Source organism: Biomphalaria glabrata, chromosome 3 (assembly GCF_947242115.1).
Source record: "Biomphalaria glabrata chromosome 3, xgBioGlab47.1, whole genome shotgun sequence".
NCBI lineage: Eukaryota > Metazoa > Mollusca > Gastropoda > Planorbidae > Biomphalaria > Biomphalaria glabrata.
This window is the reverse complement of record NC_074713.1, coordinates 25015575-25027665: the sequence shown is the minus strand read 5'-3', so window position 1 is coordinate 25027665 and position 12091 is coordinate 25015575. Positions and strand designations below refer to the sequence as shown.

Below are 12091 nucleotides of genomic sequence, written 5' to 3'. Positions count from 1 at the left end.
GGGAGAGGGGAGGGAGATGTGGAGATGAGAGAGGTCGCTGGAAAAGGAAAAGGAGAAAAGAGACAGAGAACGGGAAACTAAATAGTGACACTAACGTAACTGAACGAGAGAGAGAGAGAAAGAGAGAGAGAGAGAGAGAAAGAGAGAGAGAGAGAGAAGGTGAGACAGAGCCGAGACAGCAAGACACTATGTCGGACTATGTGACACCAGGGGTGGAGTGGCTAGAAACATGTTTCAACTGCTTCGTCCACAACTACGTCGAGTGGGAAAGAGGGGAAGAGAGGGGGAGATCGGGGAAGGGGGAGCACTGACTCTCTCGTGAGATACGTCACTCTACATTTTTTGGCGAAGGGGAGCTCGAGGCGGGGTTATCGAAACCCGTGAGGGAGGTTATCGGCTTCGACCAGGACAATAAGATCCTGGAATACCGACAGTATGGTATTATTGTCCAGACATCTAACTGATAGTCAAGTCTTTGTGATCAAAACTTCATTAAGTTATATCTTCGGGACTTTGTCTTTTATCATGGTATTTGTATCTAGGGTGTAGGCATTACTTGAAATTGACATTGGAATATTAGCGGCCGTTTTCAAATGAGAGAGAGAACATCTCTTGTGATCTTTTGTTCTTCTAATTCACGAAGAGTTCCTCCCAAAAATAGCTTGAACGATTGTGTCCAGGCATTTTTTGTTTCGGATTGATGATGTTTGTGCGAGGCAACCTGTGTGTGTGTGTGTGGTTTCTGTCGTGTTGAGTCCTCTCTGAGGACTTCAAATATTTCATCAACCTAATAACACATACTTTCTAATGTGTTTTCACGACTTCAAGTTGGTCTGAGATTCTAACCCATCAAGCGCGCTTTTAGCTCATTTATAGTTGGCAGTGACAAAAAAAAAAAAAAAAAAAAAACTACTATTTTGTGGATTTAAGCTTTAAGATAATTATTTGGCTGCTTTGTGGGCCTGTTGTCACTTACGTGTTTTTTCTGCTCTCTGGATTACATTTGGTGTTTTCTCAACATTTCAATGGATTTATTTAACATTCGTCGTCTGATGATTGTAACGAGTTGATTAACATGAGACCTGGTAATGTAGCAATACTGTTTCATTTATTAGTTTCTTAACAACTCACCCTGTCTGTCTGTCTGTCTGGATGGAATCTTGTTCGCGTTATTTCTCCCTCTTGCCATTCTCTGATCAAGTTGAAACTTTGCACAATTATTCATTGCCATGAACAAAGCATGAATTCAATACAAAAAAATGATCAATTATTTTATCAATTATTAGTAATAATTAATTAATTTCGTTTTACATAGGGACAGTACTAGCTAAAGGGAGTTAAGCCTTTTGTAGAGAATTAGGACGTATACAACCTTCTATTTTCATAAGCACTTGGCTGGCTCAGTGGCTAATGTTTTCGCTTGAGGAAGCATGAGCCATCGGGTTCGAGTTCAAGTGGAACAACTTAAAAAAAATTTATGTCAGTGCTGCGCTCTGGGCTGTTGGGGGGACGCCTGCTTTAGGACGTACATATTATAAGATTATTAAAGATTTTATTGACAAAGTTTGAAGGCAGCTGCTTTGACAATTAAACACAACGACAGAACTTTGAGAAAATGGCTCATCCTGGCTGCATGTGGATGAGAATCATTCACAATAATTTCAATAGTGAAACGAATTCGTTAGAAGCCCCGTATTTTGGACTGTAGGTGTGTTTTTCTGATGTATCTATGTGTAAAGGTGGGCGGAGGGTTTGGTTGTGAAGTCTGAAGAGATTCTGATGAAATCAGGAGGTGGTCTGTCATAGTGCAAGTTAATAAACAGGTACGTGAAAGTTGAAGATGGGACGAGGGAGAGACGAGTGACACGAAGACGTGTTGACATAGTCATTATTTCAGTTGTCTTTCTACATACACCCACATTGAAGTGGAATTTAGTGCTACAAATTTTTATTTTTTATTTAGTTTTTTTAATAAGAAGTTTGTTCAAGTTGACTTCAAGTTCTACTTTAATGCGCCTACATCGGTTTAGCTGTACTAGCTGATTGGAGCTACAAACCAACGACCGAGTAATCGACACCCTGTCCCTTAGAGAAAGTCTACGTTATATCACGTTGATTTGATGTTTTCATCTGCCAGCTCTATATGTCAGAATGGCTTTAGTTTGCTTATTGTTACTCTCATTTTACTGTGTCTATGTGTTATATTAAAAGTAAGTGAAGCTTACATTCGAAACCTATCAATAAAGTTGTCCAGTGGAGGTCAACATTTTAAGGCCCGGAGACCAAATACATTTCCATTACAAATATCGAACAGTTGAAACAGAATCGAGTCGCTGGACCTTCATTTCAGAAATATCGAAAAGTTTAAATAGAATCGAGTCTCTGAAGCTTCATTAATAGTGTGGGCAGAAATTTCTAGAGGCCGGACTTAGCCCGCGTATTCAAATGGATTTCTCTAAGTGCGGGCTAAGTGTCGAATGAGGCCATAACATTACCAAATCCGTCCGAAGCACACCCCTATTCGCCTAGGGGAGGCTGACTACCTGATACCAATGAGCGCTTGGTTGTATGGTATAGCTTTGGACTGTCATGACGATAGTCCCGAGTTTAAACAATCCCCGGTTCCAGCCATCCCTGTTTCTACATGAAGTTTGAACTATGTCCTACAAATCTTCATTTAGAATGGAACACCCGAAACTTAAAAATCAAACAAAAGCAAAACAAAGGGAAATTTTGTTGATTGAGTTATAGACTCATCTGACTAGAAGATATATATGTCCACAGGAATTCTATAAGAAATATAGATCTAAGCCTTATGTTGTTTTTTTAATATATATTCAACATTGTATTAAGTGTATTTAAGTGGACACTATTTAAGTGGACACTACTGGTAATTTACGTTACTTTAATTCTAAAAGATTGGTTTGGCGGAGGATTCAACGATCTATTTTGTGTCGGCCCATGAGGTCCCAACTGAGTGGATCTCACAAATATATCAATGTAATGCAGTCACAACATGGCATGCCATTTACATTCCCCACCAGATGTCAGTCAATGTCGGACAGGCATACTCATATCATTTAGCTGTAATTATGAATGAGTGTCCCTCAAATTCGTCCAGAGTAAAGGTCTCTTTCAGCTTGACACGTGATCTGGTGCTCTTGCACTGTTCAGTTTTACAGCCTAACGTAATGGAGTAGGGATGTTATGAAATGGAGTTATAACCCCCCCCCCCCCCCCCCCCGATAAAAACAACAAAAAAACAAAACAGTATACTGAGTATAGCAATCGTTTACTGCGTAGTGGAGCTTATCCAAGCTTATCCTGCGTAGACATGAGACTGGGCTGGTCCTCCCAATCCAATTACACTCTTCATTTAGAGAAATAAGAAATTGACGTATGATGATACATCTCATTATCTCCCTTTTATCAGGGTGTAGCGATTGATTCATCTCCCCTTTGTTGTTTCAGCACGAAGACACCAAATGCGGCGCCCTCCGAAGGATCAACTCCCTGCTCACAATGAGATCCCAGACAAGGTAAGAAGACTTGTGTACATTTGTCCCCTGTCTTCAGACTGCCCCCCCCCCTCCCCAGATCTATCTCCCGACAAGAGAGTTACTCTAACATTGTTTTTCTAACCTTGACATAGAAGCACACTTTTTCAGCTGCGGTGTCTTCCTTTTCTTTCAACAACTTTCTATCCCCCCCTCCCCCTTGAAACATTCTCCCTGTTTAGCGCTTAGTTTTTGTTTTTCATAGTTCTTTCTTCACAGCGATTCTCAAACTGAGGCAGCTAGGCAGGAATGGACCTTAGTGGTCATCTGGCTGATAAGCGTGGTGGGGTAGGCCTACTGGGTACAATTTTCAGTCATGTCCGTATTATAGTTTTGTGTGAGCGCATTTGTTACAAAATATGGTCTGGAATACTTCAAGTTCAAAGTAAAAAAAAAAAAAAAAAAAAAAGGATACATTTGGAGCAAGTAACAAAACACAAAGTTGAGAATAGCTGATCTGTACGATTTGAAATTTCCTATCTGCTTGTCTGTGTCAGGGGCGATAACAAAACAAAGTCTGCGGGGAAATGACCTTGAAATTGTTTTCTTTCATTTTCAATGCAGAAAACGCCAAGTCCATGTGTGTGTGTGTGTGTATTCAAGGTAACAGTGAGGATAGGGAGTTTTAGTTGAAACACACATACACACACTCCATAACAATCCATCAGAACCTTTCCAACCCCCCCCCCCCCCCGCCCTTTTTTTTTTTCAATTAAAAAGTTTTATATATTTCTTTAAAACTTATTTCATTCTAGAATTTAATGAATCTTCCTTCACATAGTTCGGATTATCACCATGCACACATTTAATGCACACACAAATGTATTCCTTCTGACTTAGCATACACATATAGGGTTAACTGACTGAAATTCAGTCAGTGAAATGGAACAAGAAGGAACCGGGTATGTTCTGAGTCCTTCTAGCCTGGTCTTCATTCTAACAAAATATATTTTATTCGTCTCTCTCTCTCTCTCTCTCTCTCTCACACACACACACACCTAAGATCCTGATAAAGAAAATCATGTACATGAGACGAGACATTTATGTGTCTAACCTTGAGACGAGACATTCGTGTGTCTAACCTTGAGACGAGACATTCGTGTGTCTAACCTTGAGAAGTGACACTCTGGGTACTGACGTAAAGTAGTAGGTGAGCTGGGCATATCTTGGAGTGAAACTTCTTTGTTAAGTGTGGACTTGATCCCATTGAAATATAGAATAACATTTATACACCTACAATTTGAGATGCCTTTATGTCCATGTATGTGTGTATTGATCCTGAGCATTATTAATTTATTTTCCATTCTCCCACAATATGCTAATTACGAAAACCTGTAAATATACTGCGTTACGCTAAGGAAATCATTAAAGTCCAATTACGTGAGCTTCAAATAGGCATATGATCGTTGTATAGTGCAGAATTAAAAAACATGGAATGAGGTACAAATGGTTTTACAAGACTAAAACCACATTTTGTGTACCCTAATACCCTTATGACCGATCTCTGTGGGGAGAGCCTGGCAGCCTCATGCGTGGGAGGACCCAAGACTAAGCCTATCCCTCACTACACTAAAGAAAATGAGTATTGCAATAGCTGCAAGTTGAGCTGAATCAGGCCTAAACTCTGGCTGGACCGGCCCCTCTTTTGATGTCCTGCTAAGAAAAAGCTGCTGAAAGGATTTGGTTAAGTGAACTGTCACTATGATAGACGAACATTATTATTTAATGCTTGTGTATAGAATAGCTCTTCAACAATGAATTCAAGTGTATGTATGAGCAGTCCATAATTAAAATGACGTTCATGCATCATATTTCTTAGCTTTCAAATACACATATTTTAATGTGTATTAATAAACCTATACCTATTGATGCAGAAACATCGCTGCAAGCTAAGAAAACTAATAAGTTTACCCTTACCCCGTTTTAGAAAATACAAAAATTAAATAAAAAACTAACTGATAAGTACAACCGTATTAAGCATCAGAGCAATCTATCTCGAGACCACACATCTTTTGGGCCTCTTTCCCAATCTGAACACAGAGCGTGAGGTGTCATTGATACTCTAAACTGAAAGAGACGCTTTCGTCTGTTTCAGCAAGTCTGAGAACTTGAAAGAAATCCCAGGCTGCATTGGAAACACAACTATATTTTTGTTGACTTTACAATTTCAACCTTTGAACTTGGATGATCAAAACGATCTTCCCAAAACCCACCTGTGAAATTCTATCTTTAGATGTGATGAACTCACGATTCATCTTGTTCTTTCAAGTCAGGAAGAATCATCGATGTTTAATCTACCAGCGACCTGGCCTTGAAATTCAACCTGTGTTGTTTTATGTCAGAGTTTAGGAGCCGCGTATTTCTGACTAGACTAAAACTAACAATTGGGAGATCTTTTATTGATCATGGTGAAACAATTCAGAATCACGAACAAAGTTTCAGCGTTTGAATAAAGTTTATACTAACATTTGAGTTTATTGACATATGAAAACATGACAAAACAAAATTACTCAATTATCTGTGTGTGTGTGTGTGTCTGTGAGTGTGTGCTCGTTTGTTTTATCGTGTGATGAGAGTTAATGAAACACTTGAATGAAATAAAAAAAAAAGTTCTTTTTTAAAATCTCGCTATGACGAATATCACGTGACTTATTTCCAATCATTGGCTAGGTGCTGGTAGATAAATAAGAGCATTGGCTAGGTGCTGGTAGATACAATAAGAGCACCTAACATTTAACCACAGACTACGCCCGGTACTATTGTCCAGTCATAGAGTGTATCTGTGAACATATTTTTTTTAATCAGAAAAGGACATTTACCGAATTAAATTATGAAGCTTGGTTAAAAAATACAACCTCTACCAGTAAATTGTGTTTAATAAATGACAGATTGAATGTGTATATTTACTGTACGTACATATGTATTTACACACACACACAGGAACAAACAAATGAGATGTGCATTTCAGCTTGAATGAGAACGACCCCCCATATATTAGTATGCTATTTGAGTAATAACTTAGTAACAGTGTGCAGTAATTTGTGAACAGGTGTGTTATCATCAAAAGAAATTTAAAAGTTCGTGTGTTGAGTGTTCTCTCGCTACATGGGCAGGTTTTGGGGTCAAAGTGATCTGCAGTCTGCAACCAAAAAAAAAAGTTTTTCGTTCCTACAAAAGAGATCAAAGTTAGCCTCTTTTGTTGTTTTTTTTTCTCCTCCTTGCAAATCTCCTCTTAACTCCCTTGAATTCCCTCTTTTGCTCTCATTTTTTTTACGTCTGAGTTTCATAGAGTCATTTCAAAGTGACTCCAGGAGAGTCGAGCGGGCAGCTGGGAGATAACTGGGTCTCGCTGACCACAGTGTTGGAGATTAACCATATCTCTTGTCTCCTACTGCGTATCTCTTTTACAGCATCCGCCCCTGCCCCCCATCGGCCATGGTGGTCTGATAGAGTTCTGCTTTAAATAGAATAACTCTAGTATACTAGAGATCTACAACTCTACAACGTCTGACTGCATTTTCCCCGAATATATTTAAAGTGAATTTAGATTCTATTTCAATATTTGTTTAAATGTAATAAAGCCTTCTAGATTTAGGGAAGACTAAACAAACAAAGGGGTAAACGACTGTATAGTGGGCGGAATACTTTCTTTATAATGTGATAAAATAGAACAGAGGCTTCCTTACTTCGGGGATACAGGATACAGTCATGTCGGGGATGGAGGATACATTCTTCTCTGGGATACATTTATTTTGGGGTTATAGGATACATTCAGTTTAGGGATATGGGATATAGTCCTGTTGGGAATGCAGGATACATTCACTATGGGGGAACAGGATTTATTCATTTCAGATTTAATACAGGACATTTTGGGATACATGATCAATTTATTTTGAGTTTACAGGAAACATTTATTCACCGTATAATTGATATACAAAATAGATATATTTCGGTGATAAATTCAAATCGGGGATACAGGCTACACTTACATTAGGGATACAGGCTACACTTACATTAGGGATACAGACTGCACTTACATTAGGGATATAGACTACACTTACATTAGGGATATAGACTACACTTACATTAGGGATACAAGTTACACCTACATAAGGGTGGTACAGGTCAGTTTATCTTGCTATAATCGGACACTCCACTGACCGCGGTCGCCGGCCACCCGGTGTTGATATTTCGTCTTACTACCTCGCCCTGCTAATCTCATTTAGACTAAGGCGGGTCTCGTTGTGTGCGTGTTTCCAGAACTGGATTAGGGCGGACTTGTAGGTTTGTATATGTTGAAGAGGCGGGCAGATTTGTTGTCATTTGACTTTGTTAGCGTGGCGCTGTTGTTCAAGTCTAGGTCTGCTAGCCGTGAACGTTCCGCCTGCTAGTAGAAATAGACTTCCCCTCCTCTCTTGTTGTAGACATTATCTCCAGATCTAGTTAGTAGGAAAGTAGGCCTATATACACATTGTATATACATCACAAGATAGAATATGTTTCCTTATTTAAATATGATGCAGTTCAATGAACAAAATGTGTTGACTATTTTATTGTATTGCAGTTTAAGAGAGCCCCATCGAGTTTGCAATATGTAATTCAAGAGAGCTTTTACAAGTTTATTACTTTGGTTGTATATATGGATGCCTGGTGGTGGTATGTGCCCTGCACTGTCATCTCGATGCAAGGGCACAGTCTTCCCATCCTATAACATTCCATCAACAGTATACCAGATCTTCTAGCAGTATCACCCTCTCCTTTATAAAAAAAAAATTGCATAGGTGTATGCAAGCCCCTATGATGTCTGCTGTCTGATATCACAATGAACATTGGTATCGTGTTATTTGAGTGAGCGTCCACAATCGCTAATCTTCTCGATTTTTTTTCTTTTTTTTTTTCAGTGATATTTGTTTAAGCGGCCCCGAAAAGGAGAAAGCCGCTGTGGATTTTTGTGTGGTGTCTCTATCTGTCCGTCTTTCGCGTTTAAATCTCAAATAGTCTAGTCTCAAATAGTCTAGTCTCAAATAGTCTAGTCTCAAATAGTCTAGTCTCAAATAGTCTAGTCTCAAATGTAAGAAAAGTTGTTGAAAATCCCATTGCATTATATTTTACAGCTCGCAAAGTTTAGGCGCGACGTTTTGTCTTCTGAGATCGAAATTATTTTAAAATATAAAATTAAGCTAGATATGGCCTTGAACTTGCTATTAAGTTTGTCAAAACCGCACAAGCCTTCTAATCACGTGACTGATGTTACAAAGTCACACTACAAAATCCAGCACCTAAGGCCTATCTTTAATTGCGTCATTTCAATACTCCTCGCCACAGTTCGGGCATAATCCAGTTTGAATTTCTTGAGTCAACTCAGCGGCCGATAACTCAAATTAACGACCCCCCCCCCTCCCTCCGAGTGTAGCATAATGTTATGGACGTTTAGTCCTATCAAGGAAAGAACGCAGATCTCGAGGCGCATTAAACGCTCAAGTCTCATTTCGTAAATGTATTGCCTTTATGTTGTTCCTCCCCAGAGGGCGCTGGGTTATATACTGTTTCTGCTTTATGCAGTCAATGAATCGTTCAACACGCACACATTCAATAAACAGAAGGAGGAAGCCACCATTATTATACCAAGCGTTGTACATTACCCATCCCCCCCTTGGCCTATTATTTTAAAAGTAATGTGTATTGTTGAGGGCTATTCTGAAACTCAAGTTGAGTAGGATATTTAGCACGCGGCTTATGTATAATGAATATGAATAAGGAGGTACTGTCTTTGAATACGAAGATTTATGAATAGTGCACTATCTTACCTGGCTACATGGGTACGCAGACCCCGCTGTGACATACTAGTTTTGTTAGACACCACGCGGAGAAAGCAGATGTCTGACATAATCTATTTAAGTCATACGGTGTATTGTTAAACAAATAAAATAGACGTACTCTTTCTTTCTATTTCTCTTTAGCTCTCTCTCTCTCTTTCTCCTAGTAGCTTGTATAAGAATGAGATTTGATGAAAAAAAAAAAGACAAAAATACACAACTAAGATAAGAGACTAAATAAGAGATACAGAGAAAAGTAGACAATGAAAGGATTGGTGGAGTGGATGGAGAGACTGTGGGAGTTGGTATATACATGAGTAAAAGAGAGTTTGAAAGAGTTAAAGCGAGAGAGAGAGAGAGACGGACAGAGAAAGACTAAAAGAAATATGGGCAGCCATTTTTTGATGACATGTTTATAGTTAATGTTTAATTGTATTCATAGAATAAACCGACGAAGCAAAGAGACACACAAAAGAGACACACACAAAAATGTCATAGCATTGAATAGCATACACACACAAACACACAGAGATTACTTTTTCTAATATCAAAAGACAACATCAACAACACCCATACACTACAAATACCAATAGTTCAGAGTCATTATTGGCTAACAAAGACATTCGAACATTTCGTGTGTAGCGCAATACTTTGATCTGGATCAACGAATCTTTTGTAAAGACTCCCCCCCCCCCCCCCAACCTAGTACCAGAACTGCATTCAACGTGTTAATGTATTGAAAAACAGCAACACTCTTTTCACTACATGGAAGAGAACTTGCGTGTCAGTTAAAAGGCCTATTTAGATCTAGATCTTGATCATCAACTATAAAGTTAAATCAAGGAGTATCCAATGTTTCCCATAAACTTTGATGTAGATTTTTTTCTGCTTCTACTAAAGCCGCTCTGAATTGGATTCATTTATTAACAGACTTATTCCTGGTCTTAGTCTTGACTTGCGAAGTTGGTTATGGGACCAGATGTAGACTTGAAATGACCATTTGGTCATCGATCAGTTAAGTGTATTATTCGTTGTTTTCTTGGACATTTTTTGTCGGATTAAGACACTCGATCTAATGTTGCCTTTTTGCTGAACTATTACTACTGTTAGTAACATACAAGAATCTAACGCGTATGTGCTCACAAAGTGTGTGATTAAATTTGAACTTGTGTTTCATATTAGATTTTAGCCTGTTTAGCTCGAAGTGGTGTCACTAGGGCTTGTTTTTATTTTAAACATTGTGTCGATGTGAAGGATTTATACTTTAAACCCAACGCAGTTGTGAGTCTTCGGAAAGGACATTGTAAAGCACATCAAATTTAACGTCAACGTTACAGTCAGGTGCTTCATCAGACGATCGTTGATGTTGTGTGCTCGAGAAATTTAGGATCATTGTCATTCTAGTGGTTTAGGAAATATGGCAGTCAGAGAGTTTTGAAACGAGGCACTAAGTAAGATGTAGTTGGCTTGGTAACTTGGCACTAAGTAAGATGTAGTTGGCTTGGTAACTTTACAAAACTTTGACATACTGCCCCCCCCCCCCCCCAAAAAAAAAGGATTAATTTAAAAACAAAAGAGTTTATTTCTTTCTCGGTCACTATGAAGATCATGTGAAGATCATGTGAAGATCATGTGATTGATGGTCTGTATAAACAATTGTTGTCAAGTGCAAGGCATGTCCATCAGCTATTCTTCGATGACCTTTGTCCAGGTACATGTATTTCAAAGTAAAACCTGAATGTCAGCCTGTGAGCTTGTTTAAAAACTTATCAAAACACTATTGATGTGATAGTAGGAGGTCGAGATACTAGGGATGGAACCTTTCGTGTTGAGCTGTGTCCACCCTCCATCACGTTTCGTGTTTAGCTGTGTCCACCCTCCATCACGTTTCGTGTTTAGCTGTGTCCACCCTCCATCACGTTTCGTGTTTAGCTGTGTCCACCCTCCATCACGTTTCGTGTTTAGCTGTGTCCACCCTCCATCACGTTTCGTGTTTAGCTGTGTCCACCCTCCATCACGTTTCGTGTTGAGCTGTGTCCACCCTCCATCACGTTTCGTGTTTAGCTGTGTCCACCCTCCATCACGTTTCGTGTTGAGCTGTGTCCACCCTCCATCTCCCACGGGCTAATTAGAGACTAATTATGGGACTTGGTGTACCTTAGAACACACACTCAACACTAGTCACACACAGGTTATAAATTATTTAAACTAAAACGGTGCCCCCCACTGGTCGAATCTATTTTTTTTTACTGACAGTCTTTTCCCAAATTTAACAGCTTTTCTAAGGGTTCAGAAACGTGCAGTGACAGCCAATGCTGGGTCCTGCAACAAAACAGCCGACATCCTAACTCTGCACGAGGAGCTCCTTGTCGCTGGCCTGAATACTGCCAAGGGAGCAGAGTAGGTTTAAAACAGTGGTTCCCAAACTTTTTTATCTCGTAGACCCCTTGCCATGTTTTCTGCTTTTCGGTAGACCCCCTGCCAGTGGCGTAGCAAGGTACCCGTAGGCCCGGGTTCAAGAACATCTTGGTGGGCCCGGGTTCAAGAACATTTTGGTGGGCCCCCTCCAGCCAATAAGACAAATTTGGTGTGTGACAAAAATGAGTAATCTAAATACAAAGACATTCCAATGTAAAGATCGTACCTTTTTAAAAAAATAAGTTATTCGAATGGATGGTTTTAAGGTCATACGATGTGAATGAGTGGACATTGCATCGT

At 39.3% G+C, this 12091-nt stretch overlaps 1 protein-coding gene across 7 annotated transcripts in view; it reads left to right on the top strand.

Moving 5' to 3' along the window:
- The window catches only part of LOC106067020 (apoptosis-stimulating of p53 protein 1-like), a 102069-nt gene that overhangs the window by 45253 nt on the left and 44725 nt on the right, over positions 1-12091 (top strand). For 5 of the 7 annotated variants that reach the window (XM_056024140.1, XM_056024138.1, XM_056024139.1 and 2 more), the window contains one exon: positions 3472-3539. In XM_056024140.1, the coding sequence (XP_055880115.1) occupies positions 3472-3539 (68 nt within the window). Of the gene's footprint in view, positions 1-394; positions 1086-3471; positions 3540-10936; positions 11085-12091 lie in introns of those variants that run through there. The other 2 variants (XM_056024143.1, XM_056024144.1) reach the window with 2 other exon arrangements.